Here is a 25,011-nt window from a genome sequence, read left to right as displayed (position 1 = left end):
GGATTACAAAATGTTCAGTCCAATCCAAAAATTGTTTACTCAGAAGTCAATCCTGCTCCCTGCGCTAGGATTGCAGTCTTAATTAGTTTACTGAGTACTGTCAACAGCTGGTGTTTTCTCTGCTCACTTGAGTCCTGGAAGCTACTACTAAACTGCAAATCTCAAGATGCAGGGATTTACAATAAAAGCGGCAAATGCTTAACAATTCCAATCACTGCAACCAATGTAAACCAACCCCCCTTTTAGAATAAGGCTGTTGTTTTTACTGCACTTTCCCTTAAAACCGAGATCAAAGATTGGCAGGTTGGGACATAGTGCTGGTTTCATGTTTTATTTTTTATTATTGCTGACTTCCTAGGACTAACATAAATATTTGTGACATTCCTCCTTAATACAATGCATCACATTGTTCTCACTGCTGGTTCTTAATGCGATCCTGAAGCACCAAAAAGGAGGCTTTGACTGTGAAATATTAGACACAACAACAATACATTTTAACTACCAATAGACAACAGCACACCCGTTAAAAATCCACTATTAACCTGGTTTTCCTTTAAAGTGTTACCCCTTAAAGTGCCAGGAATTCAACCCCTAAATAAGTTCTGGGTCACCTTCCCCAAGGCTCATCCCAGAACATTAGGAAGTTGTCTAACTATTGTCCCTAACACCAATCAGACCATATTTGAGATCATAAGTGAAACATCTGGGGATGCCGGATTTTGAACCTGCTCCAAAACTGTTCAAATAGTCGCTGACAGAAAATACTTTCATTGAGAACAAGCTTTAGTCAGCTCTGTTCCCCTGTGCACCCACAACTTCCCTGTGCACCCACAACTGTGCAACCACAATGGATCTTCTTGTTATCCGTCAAGAGACCCCAAAAGACACTTTTGGGGTCTCTTGACTGATAACAAGAAGATCCATCAGATGTATAAGGAATATATTTACTGTAGACCAGACATGTGTCCCACTAGATAGTGGGGCCCCACTAGTCTAGCTTGGATGTGATTAGAACACGGATAGCTAAGACCCACCATTAAGACCTCTATTATTCAACACCTATCCCCCACCCCAATTACATTTATAGTAAAGTCACCTGACCACCAAACTCAAAAAGACTAATTCCAATGTATTTCTACTCCAAGAGACACCCTAACCATTAACCAACATAATAACCCTGCCCTCTCTGCACCCCAAACTACTGGCCTCTCTTTGGAGGCAACCTGCCGGCCGTGCCCCCACAAAAACAGGACTTTGGTGCCAGAAGCCGATGGTGGCTGCTCATACAGCTGCCAAGAGATGTGGCGCCCCTTCCCAAGCTCCTCTGCTCTTCCAAACTGTTACTTGCTAGCTGCTTCCCTGTTCTATTAATACTCTTGCTGCCTAGTTCTCCAGGGCAGCTAGAGCATTAGAGATGACACTCTATGCCCTCAGCCAATGCAGTGAGTCTCAATGCTCTTGCTACTTATGAATAACCCCTTTAACAGCAACCTGTATTTTCTCTCTCGCCCACTGTATACTAGCTTAGGCTTGCATTTCCAAGGAGCCTTCGGGGGAAAACGCATGGTCACTTTATCCTCCTTTAATCCCTGTTTCAGCCAGGATTCAGCCAGGATCGAACGCATGCGTTTCGCCTAATGTGCGTTCGATCCTGGCTAAAACAGGGATTAAAGGAGGATAAAGTGGCCATGCATTTTCACCCTTGGTCTGGCTTTCTTCCTCCATCACCGGAGTGTTGCTTCCTGCCAAGATCTATTGATCTCTCTCCTCAATCTTTCAGGAAGCCCCAGGGTCACATGATCCTCTGGTATCCCTCAGGGCCTTCATCCATCTGTGCCCTGGCCTCTACTGCTCAAGGTAGCAATGAGTGAGGACAGCCACTACAGGTGAGATTTGGGGGGACCTCTCAACAGTGAAAGAAACAAGACTTTGTGCTCTCCTGTAAAAGTTCAAAGCATCTTGCTTATTCCACCACGAGTCTCTGGGGGAGAAAAATTTTTTCTACATAGGTTTTTTTTTTTGCTGCAGAAACACACAAAGAGACCAGAACCTCAATCTATACTAATTAGTTTGTTTTACATAATTCATTCCGGACTGAATGTTTTCTGATTGTAACAGTTCAAAAGTGGACGGAAGTCCTAGCAATGCCCTAAGGTCTGCTTCTGGATATACACACGGCAAAAAAGTGGTACAATATAACAGAACTTTGGTGGTTATTTTTCTATAAACTTTGTAACCACCAAAAACATAGATGTTCCAAAGGAATAATGGTGTATGGTTTACCAAAAGGGGAGACAAGTGACTGCTCCTTACCAAAACGGGCGCTCTCGTCTGATTGCAAATATTATTGTTTTTTAGCACAGGAATTGACAGCCCCTAGAATTCATAACAAAATAATAAAACAATGAGGAAAAAGAGAAAGAATCAGCTGCCTTTTAAAGCCTAGTACAGATACGCTGCAATGTCCATAAAAAATACTGAACAAAATGTGTTTTAAACCCCTCAACATAGTCACAGATCAATATGTACACAGTAATCTACTTCATAGCCAAAATACTAACCTCAAAAACCCACCTTGGGTCCCAAGCTGCCCATGAGAAAGGCAGGCAAACAAATACTTTAAATAAATATGTTTTTAAAAAAACAAGCACCAATCAGGAACTGATCCTGTTTTGTCAGTAAAATTCAACGCCTCACAAAAACACATTTTGCTAATTCTCTTTCCTTAGGCTCATGTTACAGCTGTCATGTAAGCAAATGACCATTCCTCATGTCTTTTGTCGGGCTGAAGTAGAGATGCACCTGGGAGATGCTTGCTGCAATGAGCACTTAAAGGAAGCAGGGAGGTATAAAACATTACGACAGTAGTAAAAGACAATGAAAGTGGACAGGTACCCTTCTAAGGGAATATCTTCATTGACTGAAGTCACTTCACTTTGTGCCTTGTGTTTTATGGCATTCACAGGATATATTGTATTTGCTGGACAATGTATTGCTCCACGACCACCACTTCCCTCCTTCCTATATAAAGAAGCTTCTGTCCTCCCATACTAATATGATGTTCTACAGTCTTAAAAATTATCAGTGCATTCCTAAGGAGAGTTACTCCAGTCTAAGCCCATTCATTTCAATGGGCTTAGATTGGAGTAACTCTCTTTAGGAATGCACTGTAAGTAGCTTGGCAGCTCAGTTCAAAACACATACTGTAGTTCTTTAAAAAAAATAAGTTCTATAAATATTAATATGATCAGAAATGTCATTCATGAGAGAATTTATATACTTAGATTTCAATCATGAATTGAAACATTTCCCTGCAAAGTTATAGAAACAGAATGGTTTCTTGCCCCCACCCAAAAGGAAAATCCCCCAACGCTGAAATGTTCTGCCCTCTTTCCAAAAAAATGATCAAAAGTGATGATGTCAGATGCAAGAACAGCATTCAATGATGCAAACAACCTAAATGTCCGAAGTGCTGGTAGGCCTCTAAAAGGACATAACTCCACCTACGGCGGATCTATCAAACTGCTCCTCACCCTGCACTGTTAAACACTCATGATGTCTTCCGTCATTTCAAGCCCTGCAAACAATGGCCCCAATTCAATTCAACAACAATGGAATAAGAATATCCATAGAACACACCAGCTGGTACTTTGCAACTATAATATTAATGAATCACCACCAAAAATGCAAATTATGTCAGTCACAAGACCTCCACAAGCAAATTAGTTACAGCCTTTCCATTCAGAACATATTTCCACTATGAGTGCTGGTGGTTCATCAGTTCGTGATTGAACTACACAGTGGACAGGACATGGCTGGATGTACTTCCACAAGCTGTTACCAGTGACAACCAGACATTTCATTCTGGGAACTGCCACTTGCCGCTCCCCTGCACACCTGACACAAGACCTCCATAACCTGCAGAAAAGGTGGAAAGGGAGGAGTCCCACAACAGCTGGGGCAAAAGACTTACACGTGCAAAGAATTTGAGGTGGTCATCTCTGACTGTGAGCAGGCTTCAGTGAAGTCAGAAGCAGTGGCACTCTCTCATACAGCTTCCAACCTTTCCAACTTCCTGGTGAAAAGTGAGAGACAAAATTCTACCCTTTCTAACAAGTTCCAACTCTACAGTCATTTGGTCATCGGGGGTTTTCCATTGTAATTTTTAAGGCAATGTCAGATGCTTTTGTTGTTTTTTGTTTTTGCTGTTGTTTCTGTGTCTGGCATTTTGGCTGTGAGGTAGATTTCTCTTTATGATACTGATAACAGGGTTTTATTATTGATTTTACTGTTTTGGGATGACACTTACTTTTGTTCTAATCCACTTTGAGCCCTTCTGGGGAAAGGCAGGATGTATTTTTTTATTTTTTTAACGTTGCAGAGGAAGGTTAGGGCCAGCAAAATTTGAGATCCCTTGAAAAGCAGTAATAGTGAACAATTTGTGATAGTATTAAATATGCTGAGGGGTTTAAAACAAGTTTTGTTGGGGGGGGATAAAGGTCACTTTTATTTTTGTTAGTATATCTAGATTATTTAGCTAAGTGGAAGGAAAACCCATTCTAAGAAATGAAATCAGCTGCACTTTTCCAGCACAAGTGTTTCTTGAAGTGGTACATCTGCTTTATGGGAATTCTGAAATCTGTTATGACAGTGCCCTCCCCCAAAAGGGATGTTCTGTGTTGTGGAAATGATGGTCTTAGAGCAATTTCTTTGTGTGCATGGAAAAGAGCTACTGTGTTAACAAAATCCCTTTAATTATCATGCATTCTAACCATCGTACATTTCTAATGCACAGAAGCTTCATAGCCTGCTTGACAAGCTATGCAATTATTTTTCAGGAGTATTCATAAAGAACCAAAGTTTTTATTTTTTAAAAACGCTGCTGCTGATCCACAGGGTTGAAGAGGAAAGTTCTCAGGCTTGATTTCAAGGGCCAAAATACATGTTACATATGAGATGAGTCGCATACCAGGTGTCTGACCTGACTCTCAGTCACACATTCACGTGGAGACTAACCTTTAGAAAACTCTCAGTTGCTCTCCGCAGCTCCAAACACTGCAAGAGGGAAGGGGGGGGGACTTCAGGATTCCCTCCTGCAGGGTCCCTATATGTAGGGAGGGGTACACTTTAGTAGGGCCCAGAGCAGCTCCAGTCCCCATTACCATGAGGAAATTGAGAAAAACTGTAGACGATGCCTAAGGATATGTAAATAAATTCATTTATTTTTATCTATATATCTACTGACCAGAATCTTCTGAGATTTCATGGAGCCAATCAGAAGCAGTGCTAAACCATCAGGGAGCCAGCATGGTGTAGTGGTTAAGAGCAGTGGTTAGGAGCGGTGGACTCTAATCTGGAGAACCGGGTTTGATTCCCCACTCCTCCACATGAGCTGCAGACGCTACTCTGGTAAACTGGATTTGTTTTCTCATTCCAACACATGAAGCCAGCTGGGTGATCTTGGGCTTGTCACAGCTCTCTTAGAGCTCTCAGCCCCACCTCCCTCACAGGATATCTATTGTGGGGAGGGAGAGGGAAGGTGATTGTAAGTGGGTTTGATTCTTCCTGAAGTGGTAGAGAAAGTCGGCATATAAAAACCAACATTCTGAACTGCTGGGCCTCCTGGGTATATCATATCAAGTAGGGCTGTCAATTCGGTTCGGTCCGAACTGAAAATCAACCGAATTTCCCCTGATTCGGTGATTTTCAGTTCGGACGGATCCGAACTCAAATCTGGCGGGCAACCGGGGGGGCCGAATTCAGCGAGTTCGGGAGTTCGCGAATAAATTCGGCCAATTCGGCCCCCCCTTCAGGGGAGCCCGCTGAAAGGCGCGAGCCGGCCTTTAAACTGATCTGCGCCTCCCAGCTGGGAGGCTCAGATCAGTTTAAAGGGCAGCCCGCCTCCCTTCAGCGGGCTCCCCTGAAGGGAGGCGGGCTGTCATTGAAACTCATCTGTGCCTCCCGGCCGGGAGGCGCAGATGAGTTTCAATGACAGCCCGCCCCCCTTCAGGGTAGCCCGCTGAAGGGAGGCGGGCTGTCATTGAAACTCATCTGCGCCTCCCGGGCGGGAGGCGCAGATGAGTTTCAATGACAGCCCGCCCCCCTTAAGGGTAGCCCGCTGAAGGGAGGCGGGCTGCCCTTTAAACTCATCTGCGCCTCCCGGCTGGGAGGCGCAGATGAGTTTAAAAGACAGCCGCGCCTCTCCAGCGGAGCCCGCTGGAGAGGCACGGCTGTCATTTAAACTCATCTGCGCCTCCCGGCTGGGAGGCTCAGACGAGTTTAAAGGGCAGCCCGCCCCCCTTCAGCGGAGCCCGCTGAAGGGGGGCGGGCTGCCCTTTAAACTGATCTGCGCCTCCCAGCTGGGAGGCTCAGATCAGTTTAAAGGGCCCCCGCGCGCCTTCAGGGAATCCCTGAAGGCGCGCTTCGGCCGAATTTTCCCCCGAACTCCGGATCCCCCCGAATTACCGGGGATCCGAAGCGGGGGAGTTCGGACTTCGGCACGTACCGACCCCACAAGGGTCAAATTCGGCCGAATCCGAACTGTACCGAATTTTTTTTTTTTGACAGCCCTAATATCAAGAATGACCAGAGTTGCTTCCGTAAAGGCAGAAGGGAGGGACACCTGGTGGTAAGGCCAAAGCAAAATACCATAAGACAGTGGCAACAAGTGCTGCTGCTGCTTCTGGTAGGATCCACAGGCCCAAAATATAAGTCAGTCAGTGTCTAATTAACCCATAGTCACAAACACACACACTCCATGCTGCCATGTCTCATGGTGGCTATAAATAAAAATCAGGCAGCCAGAAATGTAACAAGGTAAAAGAAAGGGAACACAAAGAAGCTAAGGAACACCAATCTATCTCCAGTTTTTCAAGTGAGACAATGCCTTTCCACAGCAAGATGAAAATGATGGGTGCTTTTGGGGTTCCCCTTGCTCATGTGTTGTTCCTAGGCCTGCGATTCAATATAGAGACTAAGTTGGTGGCAAATAATTTTCAGTGAAGTGTGCACAGCCCTATGGATTATTTGAACACTGCCAGTGATTGTGGCAGAAGCTGAAAGAAGTTTCAGCAAACTAGCATTCAACAAAAACTGCAGGTACTCTACAGTGGGACAAGAACAGTTAAGTCATCTTGTCTATTGAGTGTGAACTTGCAAGAGAAATTGACTTGGGGAGGGCTAGTTCATGATTTTGCAATGAAATGGTTAGGCTGAAGGCTTTGGCCCATAAAGTCGTACCATTAAAGGAAAGGAAAGGCAATGAAAAAGTCAAGAAAAATAATGCTTTAAGGTAACTGCACTAATCTTTGAAGCCACACTCGTTCATTAGAATCCTTTGTTAAGAAGACATTGACAGGATAATCCATTTTTAGTGACAAAGATGCTACAGAATAGTTAGCAAAAACAGTTAGCAAACTATATGGTTGGGTATTGTTATTAAACAATCCTGTTCATATCTGTTCACAAACTGTTACTCATTGGTTCTTTTTCTGCCAACAGTATGGCATGCGTATATGGATATGTGAGTTTACAGCCTTTGTATGTAAACTTCTCTTGCACCCAAATTCTGTTTGTGTGGGTGTGTGTTAACAAACAAGCCAATAAATAATGTTGAAGCTAGATTTGGTCTTAGGCTGTCTGGGAAGATGGACACAAATATGCAGAGTCTGCCCCTGGCCTCAAGGAGATCACAGGGCGCTTAATAGGTTGTTTCCTTGGTTACAGAATTGTACAGACCAGCATGCAGTGATGTAACATTTATGGATGAACAGGAAAGAGTGCCCCAAAGGCCATCAAATGAACTCCTCTTAACCTACTTCAGATTCAATGAGAATCTGTGATTCACACAAATGGGACCCGAGAGAAAGTCTCATGAAATGATACAAAAATGCACAACCTTTGCCTGGTTAATCAGAACACAAGAAGAGCCCTACCGGATCAGACCAGTGATCCATCTAGCCCAACATCCCGTCTCCCACAGAGGCTAACCAGTTCCTCTGGAGGTCCAACAACAGGGCATAGAAACCTTCCCCTAATGTTGCCTCCTGGTACTGGTAGCCAGCTTAATTAAGTGGAGTATTTGGTGGTTAAGGAAAGAACAGCCCGAAAGAGAAATCGCTACTATTCAGAAAGCCATTAACAAGCACAATCTCCCTTTTCAGCACTGAAACCACTGGGATCATCTAAGGTACTCGGACTCTTCAGCCCACAGTGTACACTCTTTTAGGCAGGGTTAGCGATGACCTCTGCCTGTGAAACTGACACCCTCTAGTGGTTTCCCCACATCAGAGCTTCAGCATAAAAATGTCATGAAGTCTTTGCTCTGCTTAGCTGAAATCAAACAGTGGTTGCTGAATAGGATTCAAGGTCTGCACCTCATGTGAAAACGAGATGGCAGCTTTTTGATCTTCGGCTGACACCCCAACTTAGTTGACTGCTTAACATGATAGGAAGCGTGTCATTGCAAGGATTAGCATATGGCAGTAACAACAGGAATCTCAGTGGCTCCAAGTCACCTGGCTGTCCAAACCCTGCCTCAGGACCAGGATCCTTCCCAGCAGTGAGAAAAAGCATGCTCAGAATAATGCAAGCAGAAGAACAGGTCAAAGGAGGGTCACATATCAAACAACTGAGCAAGAGATCAAGAATAACACAGAAGGCCAGAATCTTGGCATTTACTAAGAAACTAATCTCCCTGAATAATTACAGCAAGAGCGAAACAGATTTAAGTGGAAAGCACCTGTTTCAGGCTTATTAAACTCAAATTAGATTCATGCTTCTGAGCTAATGTGAATGCCAGCTGTGCATACCTCTACCTGCACAGGATGCTGATACTACAATAAATACCATGACTAGTTCTCTTTTCTTTTTGCATCTGGAGATGACTCAGACTTTGCCTGAGGCACCAAAGCTGTTGGATTTGCCATTCCCTCAGATTTGCACAGATTTTACTGAAATGCCCAGATAAATATTGCATATTTGTGCTCTTCAGAACCAAGATATCCCATGTACCTCTTCCGCAAAGCTGTCCTTCTTGTCGAGCATTTCCCGCAATGTCTGCAGAATTTTGATACAGAGTTTTTCTTCCTTCTCCATTAGCCTTTTTGTGTGATTTATCAACCTTAAAAATGAAACAAAAATATCACACTAATCGTAACCCTTATGTGATAAGACCATTTCTGATGACCTCTTGGTCACATTTCATTACATTTGCGAAAGCTAACAATTAACAATGTTCAAGCTATACTACCAGTTCCATATAAATTATACACATATCAATTTAAGATATGTGTGTTCTTGCTAGGGTACAGTTCTTCCTTTCTTTTAATCTATTCCTTAATCCTCTTAAAATGGAAGATATTTACAAATGATTTGATATGATTTGAAACTGGTCTCATTGACTTCTTTGTAACATATGACTATCTTGTAAAGGCAGCATTTAAAATATTTCACATTATCGCTAGGTCAAGTGCAATTTTCAGATGATAAAAAATATGTTTAGCTTCCCATCTTTACTACAACACTTGATCTTAGCCAAAAAGCAAACAAAGAATAGGTATCTGGCACTGACATCCTAAGCAGGGTTACACCCTTCTAAGTCCACCAAAGTCAACGGGTTTAGAAGGGTGTACCTCTGGTTAGGGTGGTATTTTAAGTTCCTACTTACTTAAGTCTTGATACAGATGGTCTAAAACAGAGCTAGTGTCAGCTCAGCAGTTTCTAAAGGGGTAGATTTTATCATTCAAATGCACCTTCTAGCAGACTCACAAGCAGTTCAGCACCACCCCATCACTGGACAGCTCCATGAAGAAATCAACAGGTCCAAGTTTCAGGTTGAAGGCAAAAGCCATAACCTCAATCACTGTTTTATACGAATAAAACACACCTCAAGAAAACTGGTGGAGAGAGGGAATTAAACTCGGACTTTGACAAAAGCTTTCCTTTTGGCTATTTGGTCCATCTCTTGGGAATATTTAAGCTCTAATCAATGACACAGCTTTTTGAAATGTGCCTCACATACGTTATTTTATTTTGGTTCAAAAGGCAACCTTTTAGAGAACAAGGCTACCTACCATCTTTGTCTACTCACGGTCATCAAACTGAGAAAAATGCCCTGATTCACAGCTCTCTAGGGTGGGATGTGTGGGAAGGGACAAGATGTGGCCCAATCTTCAATCAGATAGGAAGTTGCATCTTGGCAAACCAGACACTGTGAGATTATCATAAGATTCTAGCAGATAATTGTTAAAAAAAACGCATCCCAACTACTTGAGCAAGTCCTATCTAATATGTAAAAAAGAGATGTGGAAGCAGAACAATCTCAAATTACTACATCAGAAATTACTACATTCAGCACGGTGTATCAAATAACAAAAATGAAATGATAAAATTGAAGGCCCCTTATGTCACAAATAACCATGAAAGGGTTGCTAAAACTTCTAATCTCTTGGTGAGATTTGCCTGTTTTATAAAAACCCATTGCACTTGAGAACATTCCCAAATTAAATTGGTGTCTATAGAACTACATGGCTTATGCCAAAAGCTGTAGAAGCAGGAAACTGCACATTTTCAACAGAAGAAACTTAGAGGAGCCAAAAACATCCAGCCAGAATTCTTCAAGGGCATCAAGGATGTGGGACAGCCAAGATGCCAATATTGAAAGCTTTGGAAAGATATCCAGAGCACAAATAAAAACTCAAGCAACTGAAAGCCAATGAAGGCTGGAGGCAGAAAGCCCGCTTACTGAGCCATTCAAAGCTAAACAATATACAATAAAAACCAGGGAATCTGTTTACTTTTTCTTAGTCTCCAGATCAAAATGCCTAACGAGAACAATAATTAAATGCTATTTTTATATGAAGTATCACTGTAGTATATTTAAATAAAACATATTATTTAATATTTACTAAATTAATGCTTTGGTTTTTATATCAGTTCCTACTATTTTTCTCTTGGTTTTGCATCTCATACTGGGGGGTGGGGGCTTTCAGGAAATGTAGCACTCTGAGGTTCTTCAAACTTTTATTTGTGTTCCCTGTTGCCAGAACTGAAGTTGTCTAGGAGAATGGCCATCAAGTAAAGGCTTATAACAAACTCTCTTCAGGCACTTACTTGGACATGAAAGCCCCGCATCTGATTCGAGCATCACTCCCCTCAGGAAAGAGCAGCTCTGGGCTATGCAAAACATCAACCAACACTGAAAATTCAGCCTGCATCATCGGACTGAACTGCTGTTCCAAGGAAGCTACCACATCCTAAATAATAAAGCCAAAAAGAGGTCAGAAGAACATGAACTGTGGTGGGCATTCCAAAAGACTGTATCCAATAATTGTCCAGTTACACAGCACAAAAATGCTCAGTTTTTATCATCTAGTCACCTTAAAAGTTCAGCTGGGCTGACAGGATTTAAATATACTCCTGCAATTAATTTAAAACATGTTTATTTAAAACAGATTTATATGCCTTTTCTATGCACTCTAAGCAGTACAGAGAATACAAGATTAATACATACCACAAGAGTATGGAATCTATAAACACAGATTTTAAAAAAGAGATATCACCAAAGAATAACCCATAAAGTAAATCATTCCGGAAACTGAGAACAGAAAATGCTTTATAAATAACTTGTGGAAGAAGATCCCACAATTTGGACACCATTACAGTAAATGCTCTCTTTCTGGCCCTTCTCACCCTCCCCTTGGTGTTTTCTCCCTCTTTTTATTGTAGAAAGATACTGAATATACATTGATGAGAAGCGATTTACAAGCAAAGCTCAACCAATCCAGAATGGCATGAACCACTTCAGTATATATGTTTTAAAAGTGACATGTTAAAATAGTTCTTACATTCTGTCAGATTCTCTGCAGTGCCACATTTGCAATTCCCGTTGACTAAGTCACATGACTACCGTACACCCTGGGCACCACCCGCAAACAATGAAATATAATTGCTGGACTCCCACTGCACTGGATCAGACTCTGGGGCCACAGCACTCTCCAGTGTCCCCTTTTCCTGTGGCTAAGCCTAAGGTGGCCCTGACCTGGATAGTCCAGGCTAGCCTGATCTCATCAGATCTCAGAAGCTAAGCTGGGTCAACCCTGGCTAGTATTTGGTTGGGAGACCTCCAAGGAATACCAGAGTAGTGACACGAAGGCAGGCAATGGCAAACCACTTCTGAACGTCTCTTGCCTTGAAAACCCAGCAGGGGTCACTGTAAGTCAGATGTGAATTGGCAACAACAGCAATGCAGGCCTAGGAAGGCCTCTCTCCCCTGCTCCTTCCTCTATGGCTCCTGCCAGCCTGGCCTGAGCTGGGTGTCCAGTTGTGGGCCTACCCCCTGTCGTGCAGACACCAGCCACGTCTTCCCTGCTGGTCTTGCTACTGCCACCTTGTCCCTCAGCTCCTCAGGCACCGCCTGTCTCTGCAAAGGGCCAGGCTACTTCTTCTCCATGCAGGCATCCTGCGGCAGGCCAGTCTGCTGCCATACCGTGCCCGGCTGCATCTCATCCAACCACTGCTCCGCTGAATCTTCTGGCTTCTTTGGGGCCAGCGGCTTTATAACAGGCCAGGCCCTCAGTTCCTGCCACCACTGCCTCCCACAGCTCACTGGTTGGGGACGTTCCAGAGGGGGCTCCATCACCATATATGTAGAAACAATATATGATATAACCCTTTGAATTAGTAGAGCACCTCTGAGCATCTAGGGTTGTCTCTCCTCATACTGGGAGTTTTGTTTATGGGCTAGTATTCAATTGTGGTATGTCCCATACCGCCACCTTATTCAATTGCATATGTTGGCCGCACCTCAAACACAGAACCCCTACATCTGCCCAACCCTGATATAGGTGGAGCATCAAAGATGCACATGTGGTCCCCACGCCACTGAATAACTATCACTGTATCAGACGATAAAAGTCAACTGTAGGAGCTACAAGGTCAGACAATGTTAAGAATGAATACTTTGTGCCTTTTCTGGCACCCTGAGCCTGAGCATTTGTATCCTTGAACACCTTGCGAACATTTAAATACTAATAAACAGCTCGCATATTCGCTATTTCCCACAATACCTGTAGCTTCTCAATGATGTTCCTGTAATCCCAGGCAGGACCTCCCAGGGCTTCTTTGAAACGAGGACCACTGCGAGCAGACATTCGCCAGCCCATCGCTGCTCTCTGGATCATGTTGGTGTGGCTCTTCATGAACAACGTATTGACTTGGCTGTCCAGATCCACGGGAATGGCAATGCCACGGTTCTTTGCTTGGGAAGAACACATATGTAATAAAGAAAGCATTCGGATATCTATAAATGGATATTGATTAATAAGACAAGGGCTGCTCTTGGAAAATGGGTCTTCCTAGCAGCCAAATGCGGATATTGGCCATGATTCTCTCTGGGTATAAAGTACCAGCACTCCAGGCCTTACCATCTTTGTGGTAAAACAACTGTATCATCTGAACTGGAAGCTGAAGTGGGAAAGCAGTTCTATTTTACAACAAATTTGCCAGCAAGGAAATGAATATTATTTTCCCTCAGCCAGTGTTGTATTATCTCAAAGCTCACTGTAAAGGAAGAGGGAAGATTCCAAGATCTGCTTGGTTTTGTTAGAATCAGAGACTCTGTCGCTCCTGCGGCAGGAGACCTTTTTTGTTACTGAGCAAGCAACCCTCCCCTAAAAAGAAAAACATAATCTCTAACCACTGTAACTCCATTTTAATATATGTTGTAGAAGTTTCCTGCAGTCCCGCTTATTTCCATGTAGCTTGTAGAAAGTTTATTTTTCATTTGTTCTACATTTCGCTATTTAAAAGCAACATGAAACATACAGTCCCATTTTAAAATACTGGCAAACAAATACTATGATATTTATTTGTGTTTGATGTGTTGTCAGCAGCCTCATTTTCAGAATATGTCAATTCCCTTTCAAGTACAATGCTAAATTATTAAGAAACATGTTGCTTTCCTGTTCCAGTTTGGGAGACTTTCAAAAGCATGCAAAGAACTTGTAAAGCCAAGTCAAAGAAACAAGTTTTAATTAGAGATGCCATTAGGTTCCAGGTTGAACCAGAAGTGGTTCTTAATTTGGGGGTAATGCTTCAGGAAGAACTCTTTCCAGACTGAATAGGGAGTTTCTTGAATCAGTGAATCTAACTTGTTCCACTATTCCTCAAATGGAGCTAGGCTTACCTGAACACACTTGGTGCTTCCCCACCACCACCCCCGCCCAACCATAAACATCAAAGACACTACTGATTCTACAAAGGACCAGAGGCCTCAATGCAATACAGTGAAGCCTAGATGCCACTCCAAGCTCCATTTTGGAAGCAAGACTGTAATGTCAAAATCCATGTGCCCAAGTACAGAATAAATTTTGAAAGCCTACTGGGCTGACCAATACCATACTGGATGGGCCAATACCATACTAATATTGTTTAACCTTACCTATGAGACCAACATAGAAGCAAATATTCCAATCACATACATGATAGCCGTTGGGCTCAAAACTAGCAAAACTTGGTATAATTTAAATCAGCATTAAACTAAAACCCATGTTATACTGTACAAGTGGGGACCTGCAAGAAACCTGTGGAAAGGGAGCATCTTTCCCCTCCTTTGTTTCCTTCCCTCTTCCCCCTGCTCTAACAATCTTCCTCTTCTTTCTCACCCTCTCACATGGTCTCCGTGATGCACCCAAGCAGTGTGATTGCCATCTTGTGTGAATTTTCCATGCATACACTGCTCCCATACACATGAACCTCTGTTCCTAATGCATGTGGTTTCTATGCTCCCATTTCACAGGAACATAATATCTGCAAAGAGCTCAACTCTTTGGTGTCAAATGCAGATACATTAGGCCAGGTGTTTAGAATCAAAGTGTAGACTGGCAAGCAGGAAGTCATGATCCAGATACTATTCAGACAATGGACTTTTCCAACTTTGTTTGTAGTGTCAACCACTATTTATAATACAACTCTGAGGCAATTAAGTGAAATAAATGCATTGCTGCAGACATTTTATACCTGAAGTAACTGCACCTGTAATCCTGAAGTAACTGCACCTGTAATCCATCCAACTCCACTTCTAACAAGTTGAATTTGAGATGCAACACTAACAACTGAGATGTTATTACCAGAGGCTTCCAGGCCTTGATCTGGCTGATATCTTACAATCAGCATGTGAACTCCATGTTCCTTCAGGGGCATTCCACCCTCCTGTGCTCCCTGGCCTAGAGGTCCCAACTTCAAACATTGCCTTCCTGTGATGAAGCCTCAGAGGGCTACTGCCAAAATAAGGGAATGAAAGGGATCCCTGTGAGGAGAGGCCACACAGGGGCCAGGAGGACAGGAACTAGGTTGCTTTTCCATAGCCCATAGCTAATAGCATGATCCTGTGCACCTTATACTTGGACGTTAAGTCCCACTGAGTACATTGACATTTGCTCCCCAAAAGCACATGATTATATCCTAAAGTGATACTTCTGTGCACACTCCCTTGGGATCATGTGCCTTTGCACTTACTATGACTTACTTCCTAGCAAACTACCTAGGGTAGGCTGTAAGCCATTCCCTGTGTGGAGGAGCAGAGGGCTGGGAAAGGAACAGTAGGGAAGGCAAAGCAGTTTTCACACCACATGCATAGACATGCCGTTCCTCAATGGCTACAGCAGGCCCCATGGAATGTTGCAGGGACAGATGCTCTCTGGTGCATGGGGGCGGGCAGGTACAGGCACTCAAGCCTTGAAAGCTGCCCATCTTTGACCTGCAGCAAACACTGCATGCCAGGGGTGAGAGAACACTCAGGGCACTCCTCCTCTGGTCAACTGGGGAAGAAGGAAGGTTGTTACTCAATACCCTGTGCTCTGGTCACTGCTGCACACAAACTGACCCTTGAGAGGCTTCTCCACTATGGCACAATACAGTATAGATTCGTGAGTTGTGAGACAATCCTCCAGGGACAGCTTACGCTGGGACCGCTGCCTTCTAACACAACTTGCCTTCTGTCTCAGTGGACACTGCACAGAAGTTTCCTGATGAATTTGCTCCTCTGGTTTCCCTGGAGACTACAGTCATGAAAATATCCAGCAGTCCACTTTAAAATCAAGGAATCCCTTGTTTTAAAACACTGGAATCCAGAATTGAAATCTAACGTTCACCTACCAACTTCAGCCAAAGTTTTGATACAAGACTCCACTGAAGATTTCTGTGTCGGGTTTGGCCAGGTACAGTTGTAAATTCTAAATGCTGACTGCAGCAACTGAATAAACACAGGTTGATGAGTCTGAAAGCAAAACAAAACAAGTTCTGTTGAAAAATGTAAAACATTTAAAAGATAAATAACACTTGTCCTATGTTCTGGTTCAACCACAAACATACATGAATTATCATTAATTTATTCCACATTTTTACTGCATCACTGAAGTAAACACAGATTCAGCCAGAATATTTCTTCAGTTAGGATACACAAAATGGGACTGATCAGTACTCTTCTACAGGTCAAACCAATGAAAATAAAACCACTTCCAAGGATTTGACTCATGAGGGATTTGAATCATGAGCTAGATTCGAGTCCAGCAGCACCTTAGAGACCAACAAGAATTTCAGAATATAAGCTATCAGGAGTCAAAGCTCCCTCCATCAGATACCAGAAGAGAGCTTTGACTCCCGAAAGCTTATACCCTGAAAATCTTGTTAGCCTCTAAGGTGCTACTGGACTCTAATCTAGCTGTTCTATCACAGATCAACACAGTTACCCTCTGAAACTATATTCATACCACAGCAGGGAACGAATAAGAGATCTTCTGATCTTCTAATATTTACCCATTAAGATTTCCCCCCTCTAACTTTCCCATTTTTCCTTTAAAAGAGATCTATCTTCTGAGTGAAAGAAGGAAAAGAAACATTACTGGGAATTCAGGCATTCCTAAGGTGTGTGTGTTTGGAAGGGGGAAGTCCCCATTATGAATATGGCATCTTGGTCTGAAGAGACATTTGTCCTTACCTGGAGGCTTGTGCTGTTGTCTGAAAATGGAGAACTGAAAAAGCCACTCACGATGTTCATGACGGGCTCGGTGACATATTTCTCCAGAGATGTGTCTGCATGCTTCCTGTCGGTGGTTGTGTTACAAACCTAGAAATGGCAGAGGGGTCACACAGGGAAGATGTGGAAGCTGCAGGGCCTATTCAGTTACATTGGCAAACAATGCCCACCGTAATTGAACACAGGTGCACAATCCAAACCATTCATGTTTATGTATCCTCCCAGAATAGATTTGTTTGGCCAGGTGGGGGCAAGGAGACATTCATATCTGGACCTAGACCAGGGGCGAATGTTCTCTGGCTACTGCTTGCCAGTCAAAAGGGCCAACATTGCACACTATTGCCACCTCTTCTGGGCCTAACGAAAGCTCTGAGGGAATTTAGTCCACAGTACCTCCGCAGGCCAAGATCCAGCTCAGAGTGGGAGGTTTCCAGTTCAAATCCTAGAGTCCCTGAGAGCAGCACTCACTCCCACTTCAAGGTTTATTTCTAGGTGCATTGCTAAGGACTGCTGTGTCAAGAGTACTGGTCTACGCTTGAAATATCTCAAACACGGAAAGGCAAAATGAGATGTGAACATTCTTGATTCATGATTCTTGAAGTGGAAGGAAAATTCCTTTTTAAAAAAATAGGCAGGGGATACAGGACGTGAGAGTTTATTCATCCTACCAGATTGGAATTAATTCACCAGATTTATTGCAGAGCCTAACCCTTCCTAAAAGAGTAAATTTGTAAACACACTGCTGGTCTTTGGGTTTCTCAAGACTACTATAGTTCCTAAGAATACAGATGCTGCCCTCTTCTTAGGATTCTTTATTACTCTTCTCAGCATTCAATTTAGTATATGTTTTGGTACTGAGGGCATGTTATGCTTCAAAATTAAATAATTAGGCTTTGACAAAATTTGACTGTAAACTCTAACTGCCACCCTAAGCATTCTTGCTTAGAAGGAAATGTATTAGCAAGATTTCCAAGTAAACATAGCAGGCAGCTGTCAAGATGCAAAAGACATGGGCCAGCCTGAAAAGAGTTTACAAAAGAGACCTCCCAAATCTTCATGACTCACTAAGGACAGTGAAGAGAGGCTAAGATCCAGCCTAGGTTAAATAGTACTTCGTATCTAATTCTGCTTATGCCAGTAGTGTAAGTGACAAGTACATTTCTTTAATCTGGGTCAGTCTTTTTAGACTGCCCTACTCCATGCTAGAAATTAGTGTTGAAAAGAGAGAAGAAAGGAACTGGTTGTTACTGCAGCTCCACAGAGAGGTTATAAATATTTCAATCAAGTTGGACAACATTCTGTGGGGAGTGACGAGCTTGCTGTCGGATCCTTAAGAGTCACCTTTTCTTCCCTTCCTTCAAATAACATGATGTCTCCATGTTGTGCACACTTCCCCCCCATGTGCAAGATGCCAGATCCCATCTTTGGCATCTCCTACTGGAAAAGTCTCTGGTAATGGGACTTGTCAAAAATCCGTGAAATTAATTAATCTATCCTCTAAGGTGATTTATTGCACAAGATAAAGTAAAAATTCTAGGGTCTGCTGTCTTGTCCACCAGTTCTTTTCACACCCATGTCACTTTGTGAGATTGGACCTAAGACCTTCCCCACCTCTCCTTTGAGGGAAGGTCACCTGCCTTCCCATTAATTAGACTATTCTGTTTAGTACCCCTGGTGGGACAGAAAAGGGTGCTATTTTGAATTATTCTTATGTGTTAAGGAGGGCACCTGAAAAGGCCTACATTCAGTCCAGGTCATCAAATTATGTGTATAATAATCTTTAAATTGTCACTTGGCTGCCTTACTCATACACCTTCTCCCTACCCTTCCTGCAGAAGGGCCCTCTGCCATTGGGAGTGAAAGTTGCCAGTGGCAGAATTCCAACAATCTCCTTTGTTTGGGATTATGCCTTGGCTGTTTTACAAAATGCATAACAATTAAGGTGGCCCATGTGATGGTGCTATATCATTTTCCCTGCTCTGTTGATGCTTGGTTGTTTGATCCTTTCCAGGGCAACCCTTTTTATGCTACTGGTAGAGTTTCTCTTCCCCTTTCTCAGTCTTTAGTCAGTCCTTATTTTACTAAGACTGTTAGCTTCTTTGGCTTCCCCAGCTGCAATTTCTTGCATTGTTACATATCTGTATGTGATACCATCACAAAATTTGGGTTTTGGTGTATTTCACCCTTCAGGGATGCCAGATTTGTTTTTACTTTCCTTCTGAGAATGAAGTGATGTGCATCATTCTGGTGGTTCCAGCACTGCATTTTTCTCATGGTACTCGTTTTGACTCTGAGCCTGTGGACATTAGTGCCATCTCAGATGCCTCCCCTATAGTAAGGGGCCCCTGGTATGAGCATGTGTCCCCCAGTTGCTCCCAGTCTTCTGCAAAATAAGTTTGCCATACCTCTACTTTCACCTAGAGCACTAGCTGGGGAAGGCATCTTGGCCATCTTCTGGGCATGGAGTAGGGGTCACTGGGGGTTTGTGGGGGGGAGGTGGTTCAGAGTTTCCTGCATTGTGCGGGTGGTTGGACTAGATGACCCTGATGGTCCCTTCCAACTCTATGATTCTATGTGCCTTACTTTTGGTCTTTTATTTTAGTGCAAACACTTGTGGAATGTGTTGCAATTGTATCCTCCTCAACTAACAGGCACCATCTCCCACATACTCTGAATGGAGGCCTAGGCAGGGTATTTGGCCTTGCCACACAGTAGGGCATTCCATGCTGTGTCCTCCCCCTTTTTTTCTTACAGGGACCCACTGTCATTGGGGAATGCCCTTCTAGTCTCTTGGCAAGGCACAGGAGGCATTTGCCATGGTCATCTGTGTGTGCGATTTTCAACCCACATTTCTTAAACAGTGCTTTTTGTGCCATTTTCCAGGCACTCGGCTCTAAGGCGGCTGTAAGTTGAGGTAGATTTCTTTGCAGTATCATGCTGTTGAAATGGAGCAAGCCTTCTGTCAGCAGCATAAAAGAAAGAACTGAGGAGAGGACGCTCCACCTCCTCTATGCGTGTGTGTAAAGTGCCGTCAAGTCGCAGCCGACTTATGGTGACCCCTTTTGGGGGTTTTCATGGCAAGAGACTAACAGAGGTGGTTTGCCAGTGCCTCCCTCTGTGCAGCAACCCTGGTATTCCTTGGTGGTCTCCCATCCAAATACTAACCAGGGCTGACCCTGCTTAGCTTCTGAGATCTGACAAGATCAGGCTAGCCTGGGCCATCCAGGTTAGGGCCACCCCCTCTATACCATGCTGGGAAAGGCAGGAAACAGGATGGGGGAGGGAGGCGGAGTGTCTCTATGTGTTTTGAGCTTCAAAAATCCTCTCCAGCGCAGGCCTGCCCATGCGCAGTCCCCATGTGTGACAGCACAGGCACCACAACAAGGAATAAACATCACAGAATCATCACAGCTGACAATACAGTGGTTGCAATAATTAACAGAATATGCAGGCCTACCCTTGCCATATCGACAAGGAAGTTTTCAAATAATTTCCAGATGTGGTTGCTAGTGTAGATTTCCTTCATTTCCACCTCAGTGTCCACGTAGCAATGATTGACAAAGTTCACATAGGCAATCTTGACCTGAAAATCAAATACGGAAAACAAAGTAAAACAGGTAAACTAAAGGCATTACTGGGGTGCTTTTTTCCTTGTTGTCTGCTTTGCCTCTTCACTGACAGCAACTTAATGCAATACGAACCTCTGGGGCTATTTTTAGCCCAGTTACTCTGCATGTTGCCTCTGTTTTTTCAGGGGCTCTGGAAGTGTGCTTATACTGATTGGCCACTCACTGTGCTGCAAAGCCCAGCTTACCTCAGGTATGCAGTCATCGTGAGTAACCACTCTCACAATGTCGTCCAGCGGCAGAAGGGAATTGCATTTGATCTCAGTGTACACATTCTTCCCTTCCGTACACGCTGCTAGCAACTCCACCAGGGTGATGTGGTAAGTCAAAGCCCCACTCTCATTCACTCTGTCTCTCTCGGAGCACATCATTTGGAGGAGGACGGGAAAGGATGCTCTGTCATTATAAAACACCAGCACATCTTCACCCCCGTTCACCAGCTGAAATGGTAACAGGAAAAGATTCTCAATTATTTAAAACACCTCAAGCTTTCTTTCCCTGCTTCAGCCCTTATATTCAGTGCAATGTATTATACTAGCAAATGCTGGACAGCAACTAGATTTCCTTAAGGCCCACTTGGAAAATGGGCACAAAGATGGAGGAGCATCAAGCCCCCACTCCTACTCAGCAAGATAGACAGTTTATTTGCAGCCCTTGGCCAGATAAAACAAGATACATAGACTAAAATGATCTTACCGACAAAGATTTACAGTCCGAGCCTTAAGTCACTTAAAACAAATAAAATAAATAACATCCAAGTTACATCTGCCATTTGGACTAAGAGACTACTCTGTGGCAACGAATTTTCATTGCAGCCATACAAAATTTTGCTACCTGAGAGGTGATTGAGGGATTATCTCCTTGTAGGAGCTTTTCTATTTTTTCTCGTTCCCTGCCGGGTCCCATTCTCAGTATGAGGGGCTCAATAAACTTAGAACGGGGTATAGTGTAAAAGTTACAGTTCAGGAGAACATGTTCAGTGGTTTTTAAATCCCCGGATTTACAGGGGCATAGGGGATTTACAGGCCCAAAGATGGAGGAGCGTCAAGCCCCCACTCCTACCTGGCAAAATCACTCCCTGGAAAGCCCCACTGTCTATAGTCCATAGCTCTTATTCCCAACAAGGTGACCAGGTGGGGGAGGATTTGTCCACCAAGGGGACAAATTTGGTCCATAGGCTAACTCCTAATGAAGATGTTTATGAAGTGTGGACTACAAATACTGTACATTAAAGCATAACTAAATAAATGGAAAGGAACATTTAGAAGGGCCATGCTGGATCAGATCAAGGCCCATCAAGTCCAGCAGTCTGTTCACACAGTGGCCAACCAGGTGCCTCTAGGAAGCCCACAAACAAGACAACTGCAGCAGCATTGTCCTGCCTGTGCTCCAAAGCACCTAATATACTAGGCATGCTCCTCTGATCCTGGAGAGAACAGGTACGCATCATGACTAGTTTTACTAGTAGCCATGAATAGCCCTCTCCTCCTCCCCTCTTAAAGCCTTCCAACCATCACCACATCCTGGGGAAGGAAGTTCCACAATTTAACTATGTGTTGTGTGAAGAAATACTTCGTTTTATCTGTTCTGAATCTCTCACCTTCCAGCTTCAGCAGATGACCCCATGTTCTAGTATTATGAGAGAGGGAGAAAAGCTTTTCCCTGTCCACTCTCTCCATACCATGCATAATTTTATAGACCTCTATCATGTCTCCCCTTAACTGACTTTTTTCCAAGCTAAACAGCCCTAAGCGTTTTAACCTCTCCTCACAGGGCACTTGCTCTAGTCCCCTGATCATTTTGGGGAAGGGCTGGGTCAGCTCAGATGGTAAGCCCCTTGGGGTAAGGCTTTTTCTCCCCCTCCCCAAAGCACCACTTCCACTGATTGCATTATGTAACTAATCAAGAATTGCATTAATCCCCAAAAAAAGTTCCCGCAGGAAGGCTGTTTGGCTTAACATACCTCTGTCATCACCATATCTTGGCACTTTTTGACATATTTGCCGTCTGCTTTTACAATGGTTTGCAGGAACCGCAGATACTCCACGTGGCGGCCATGCGTCTCAATGCAATGTACAAAATGCTGCACTGCTCGCTCACTAACTTCATTGCACAGATGGTAGTTGTTTGTGAAGATGTGCCGCATGGTTTCAGCTTCAAGGAGCTAATTTAAAAGCAAACAGACCAATAAAGCCCTACAGAAGAATGGTGAAGATGGAGCACTCATAAAATTCTGACTAAAGTAATTAGGAAAAAAACACACATGGAAAACGCAAATCTGCAGCACATACACAATTACTCTGTGAGGAGCTGTCAGAGAAAACTAAAGGGAAGATATTGCCAAATGCCCCCAAGTAAATTACTTCAGACTCACAAGTCTGAAGGCAAATGAAAAAAAGATCTGAGAAATTATTCTGAAATTGTTCCACAGTATAGCTCTGGCTGTGCAATACAGCCCTATGATCATATGCATCGTCTTAACTTCGCCAGTTAATCACATGACCCTGCCACATGGCCACCTGACATACATCGATTGGGTTGGGCCAAGGAACAGGGCTGCCCAAGGCTATAAAAAAGGGAAAGTCTTCATACGATTGGCTTCTGGGACCAAAGAGGAAGTCTAATCCTGGATATTGGGCTTAAGGCACTATTCAGGCTAGGAAGGAGACCCTAGAGTGGTAACGGGGCATTCATTCCAAGGCTCTTTGCTCCTCACTTCCAAGAGACTGAAGAAAACAGAAGAGCACCCCCACCTCTTTTACCAACCAAAGGAATCAAGATCACAGGGTCAAACAAGCACATTAAACTGATCTTTTTTCCTCTGCCTTTTCCCTCCATCCCTCTCCCTTGTGCATCTGGTCTTTTTAGACTGTAAGCCTGTGTCTTTACTGATGTGAGACTACTTTGGGAGATGGAAAAGCAACATTTTTAACTAACAAATAAGAATGGAACTGTGGCTCCTGCCGGGCAAGTTTGCAGGTCCATGGCCATAGGAACAACTTCCTGAAATAAAGGACAATGGAAGAAATATGTGGAAGGGACAGAAGCTGTCACCATCCTTCAATCTTATTGGCACACCTCCTGGAAGATGTTGCCTGCTGTACCAGTGGCTGGAAGGTGCTCTAAAAAGCCTGCTTTTTCAGAGCCACAGTGGTATGCATAATGTATTCATAGAACATCACCCAAGATTTCTTTAAATCTAATGACAAAACTAAATTATGCTGCATTGAAAACAATAAGCATAAGTGTGTGCTTATGTTTCTTATCATCTGTCAGGGGAATATTGGATTTTGATCCACAGATGTTACCTGAGGGAAAAGTATGGAAGACCATCTAGTGAGGAAATCTACAGACCTGAATCTCTTAGGGTAAAAGGAGATCTTGTGTCAGGACTCACCCATGCCCAGCACTAGAATGGGACACCACCTTCAGCAGACCCCACCACAAATGGGAACTTTTAGGAATCCAGGGTACCCAGATGGAAAACCAAACTTTGTCACCAAATAAAGAAACCCCAATGAACCAGCAGAACCCAGGAACCAAAGACACCTGGTCTGTACCTGTCTGAAAACTCAGATTTGGGGGACAGCCAGGCACTGCCTGACATGCTTATGTCACATCTGGGTTTTCAGAAAGATATGACATCATGAGGCACCAGACATCGTTTCCAGTCTTGGCCTTTTCTTCCATGCCTCAGAGGCAAGAACAGGATGGAAGGCCCAACTACCAGTAAGCCTCTTGGTATAAGAAGGAAAACGGTCTCCCTGTATCCACCTCTAGATACCACCAGGGCCTCTACCAGTTTCATCTGAAGCCTAAAACAGAAGATGCAGTGCTTATGCGGCAACAGAAGGCATCCTATTTCAGACCAATGGGAGGAAGCAGCTTTGCTCCAAGCCCTGTCATAACCAGGCCCCCAATAATGAGGCAGGAAGAGTGCAGCAACCTGGCATCATACAAAAATTCTCTACTGCTGCCTGAGAATCACTGATAGACTACTGCTATGGACCAGATCCTGCTTCTAATGCCTGCAACTGTCTGGACAGTTCCACTGCTGCTTAGCCCTTCAGGCCTCTGACCCTTTCCAAGCTTGCTGACACTCCTGCCCTTGCTGTTCAGACCCTGGCTACAACTCCTTGACCATTCTTCCTGGCAGAACCAGACTGCCCCAACATGGCTCAGACAAGACACCAACAAGCCCAGTGACAATTACGGTTGACAATTAGGGGAGGGGCTGTGGCTCAGTGGTAGAGCATCATGCAGAAGGTCCCAGGTTCAATCCCCGGCATCTCCAGTTAAGGGGTCTAGGCAAGTAGGTGATGTGAAAGACCTACCTGAGACCCTGGAGAG

At 43.8% G+C, this 25,011-nt stretch overlaps 1 protein-coding gene across 1 annotated transcript in view; it reads right to left on the bottom strand.

Moving 5' to 3' along the window:
- The window catches only part of ITPR2 (inositol 1,4,5-trisphosphate receptor type 2), a 237,638-nt gene that overhangs the window by 107,916 nt on the left and 104,711 nt on the right, over positions 1 to 25,011 (bottom strand). The window contains exons 30-37 of the mRNA XM_056847486.1: positions 22,625 to 22,825; positions 20,850 to 21,101; positions 20,493 to 20,618; positions 16,997 to 17,125; positions 16,156 to 16,276; positions 13,068 to 13,258; positions 11,113 to 11,255; positions 9,013 to 9,121 (exon numbers count right to left, since the gene is read on the bottom strand). Of these exons, the coding sequence (XP_056703464.1) occupies positions 9,013 to 9,121; positions 11,113 to 11,255; positions 13,068 to 13,258; positions 16,156 to 16,276; positions 16,997 to 17,125; positions 20,493 to 20,618; positions 20,850 to 21,101; positions 22,625 to 22,825 (1,272 nt within the window). The remainder of the gene's footprint in view (positions 1 to 9,012; positions 9,122 to 11,112; positions 11,256 to 13,067; positions 13,259 to 16,155; positions 16,277 to 16,996; positions 17,126 to 20,492; positions 20,619 to 20,849; positions 21,102 to 22,624; positions 22,826 to 25,011) is intronic.

The sequence above is a fragment of the Euleptes europaea genome, chromosome 3, assembly GCF_029931775.1.
Source record: "Euleptes europaea isolate rEulEur1 chromosome 3, rEulEur1.hap1, whole genome shotgun sequence".
Taxonomy (NCBI): domain Eukaryota; kingdom Metazoa; phylum Chordata; class Lepidosauria; order Squamata; family Sphaerodactylidae; genus Euleptes; species Euleptes europaea.
This window is presented reverse-complemented; position numbering and strand designations above follow the sequence as displayed.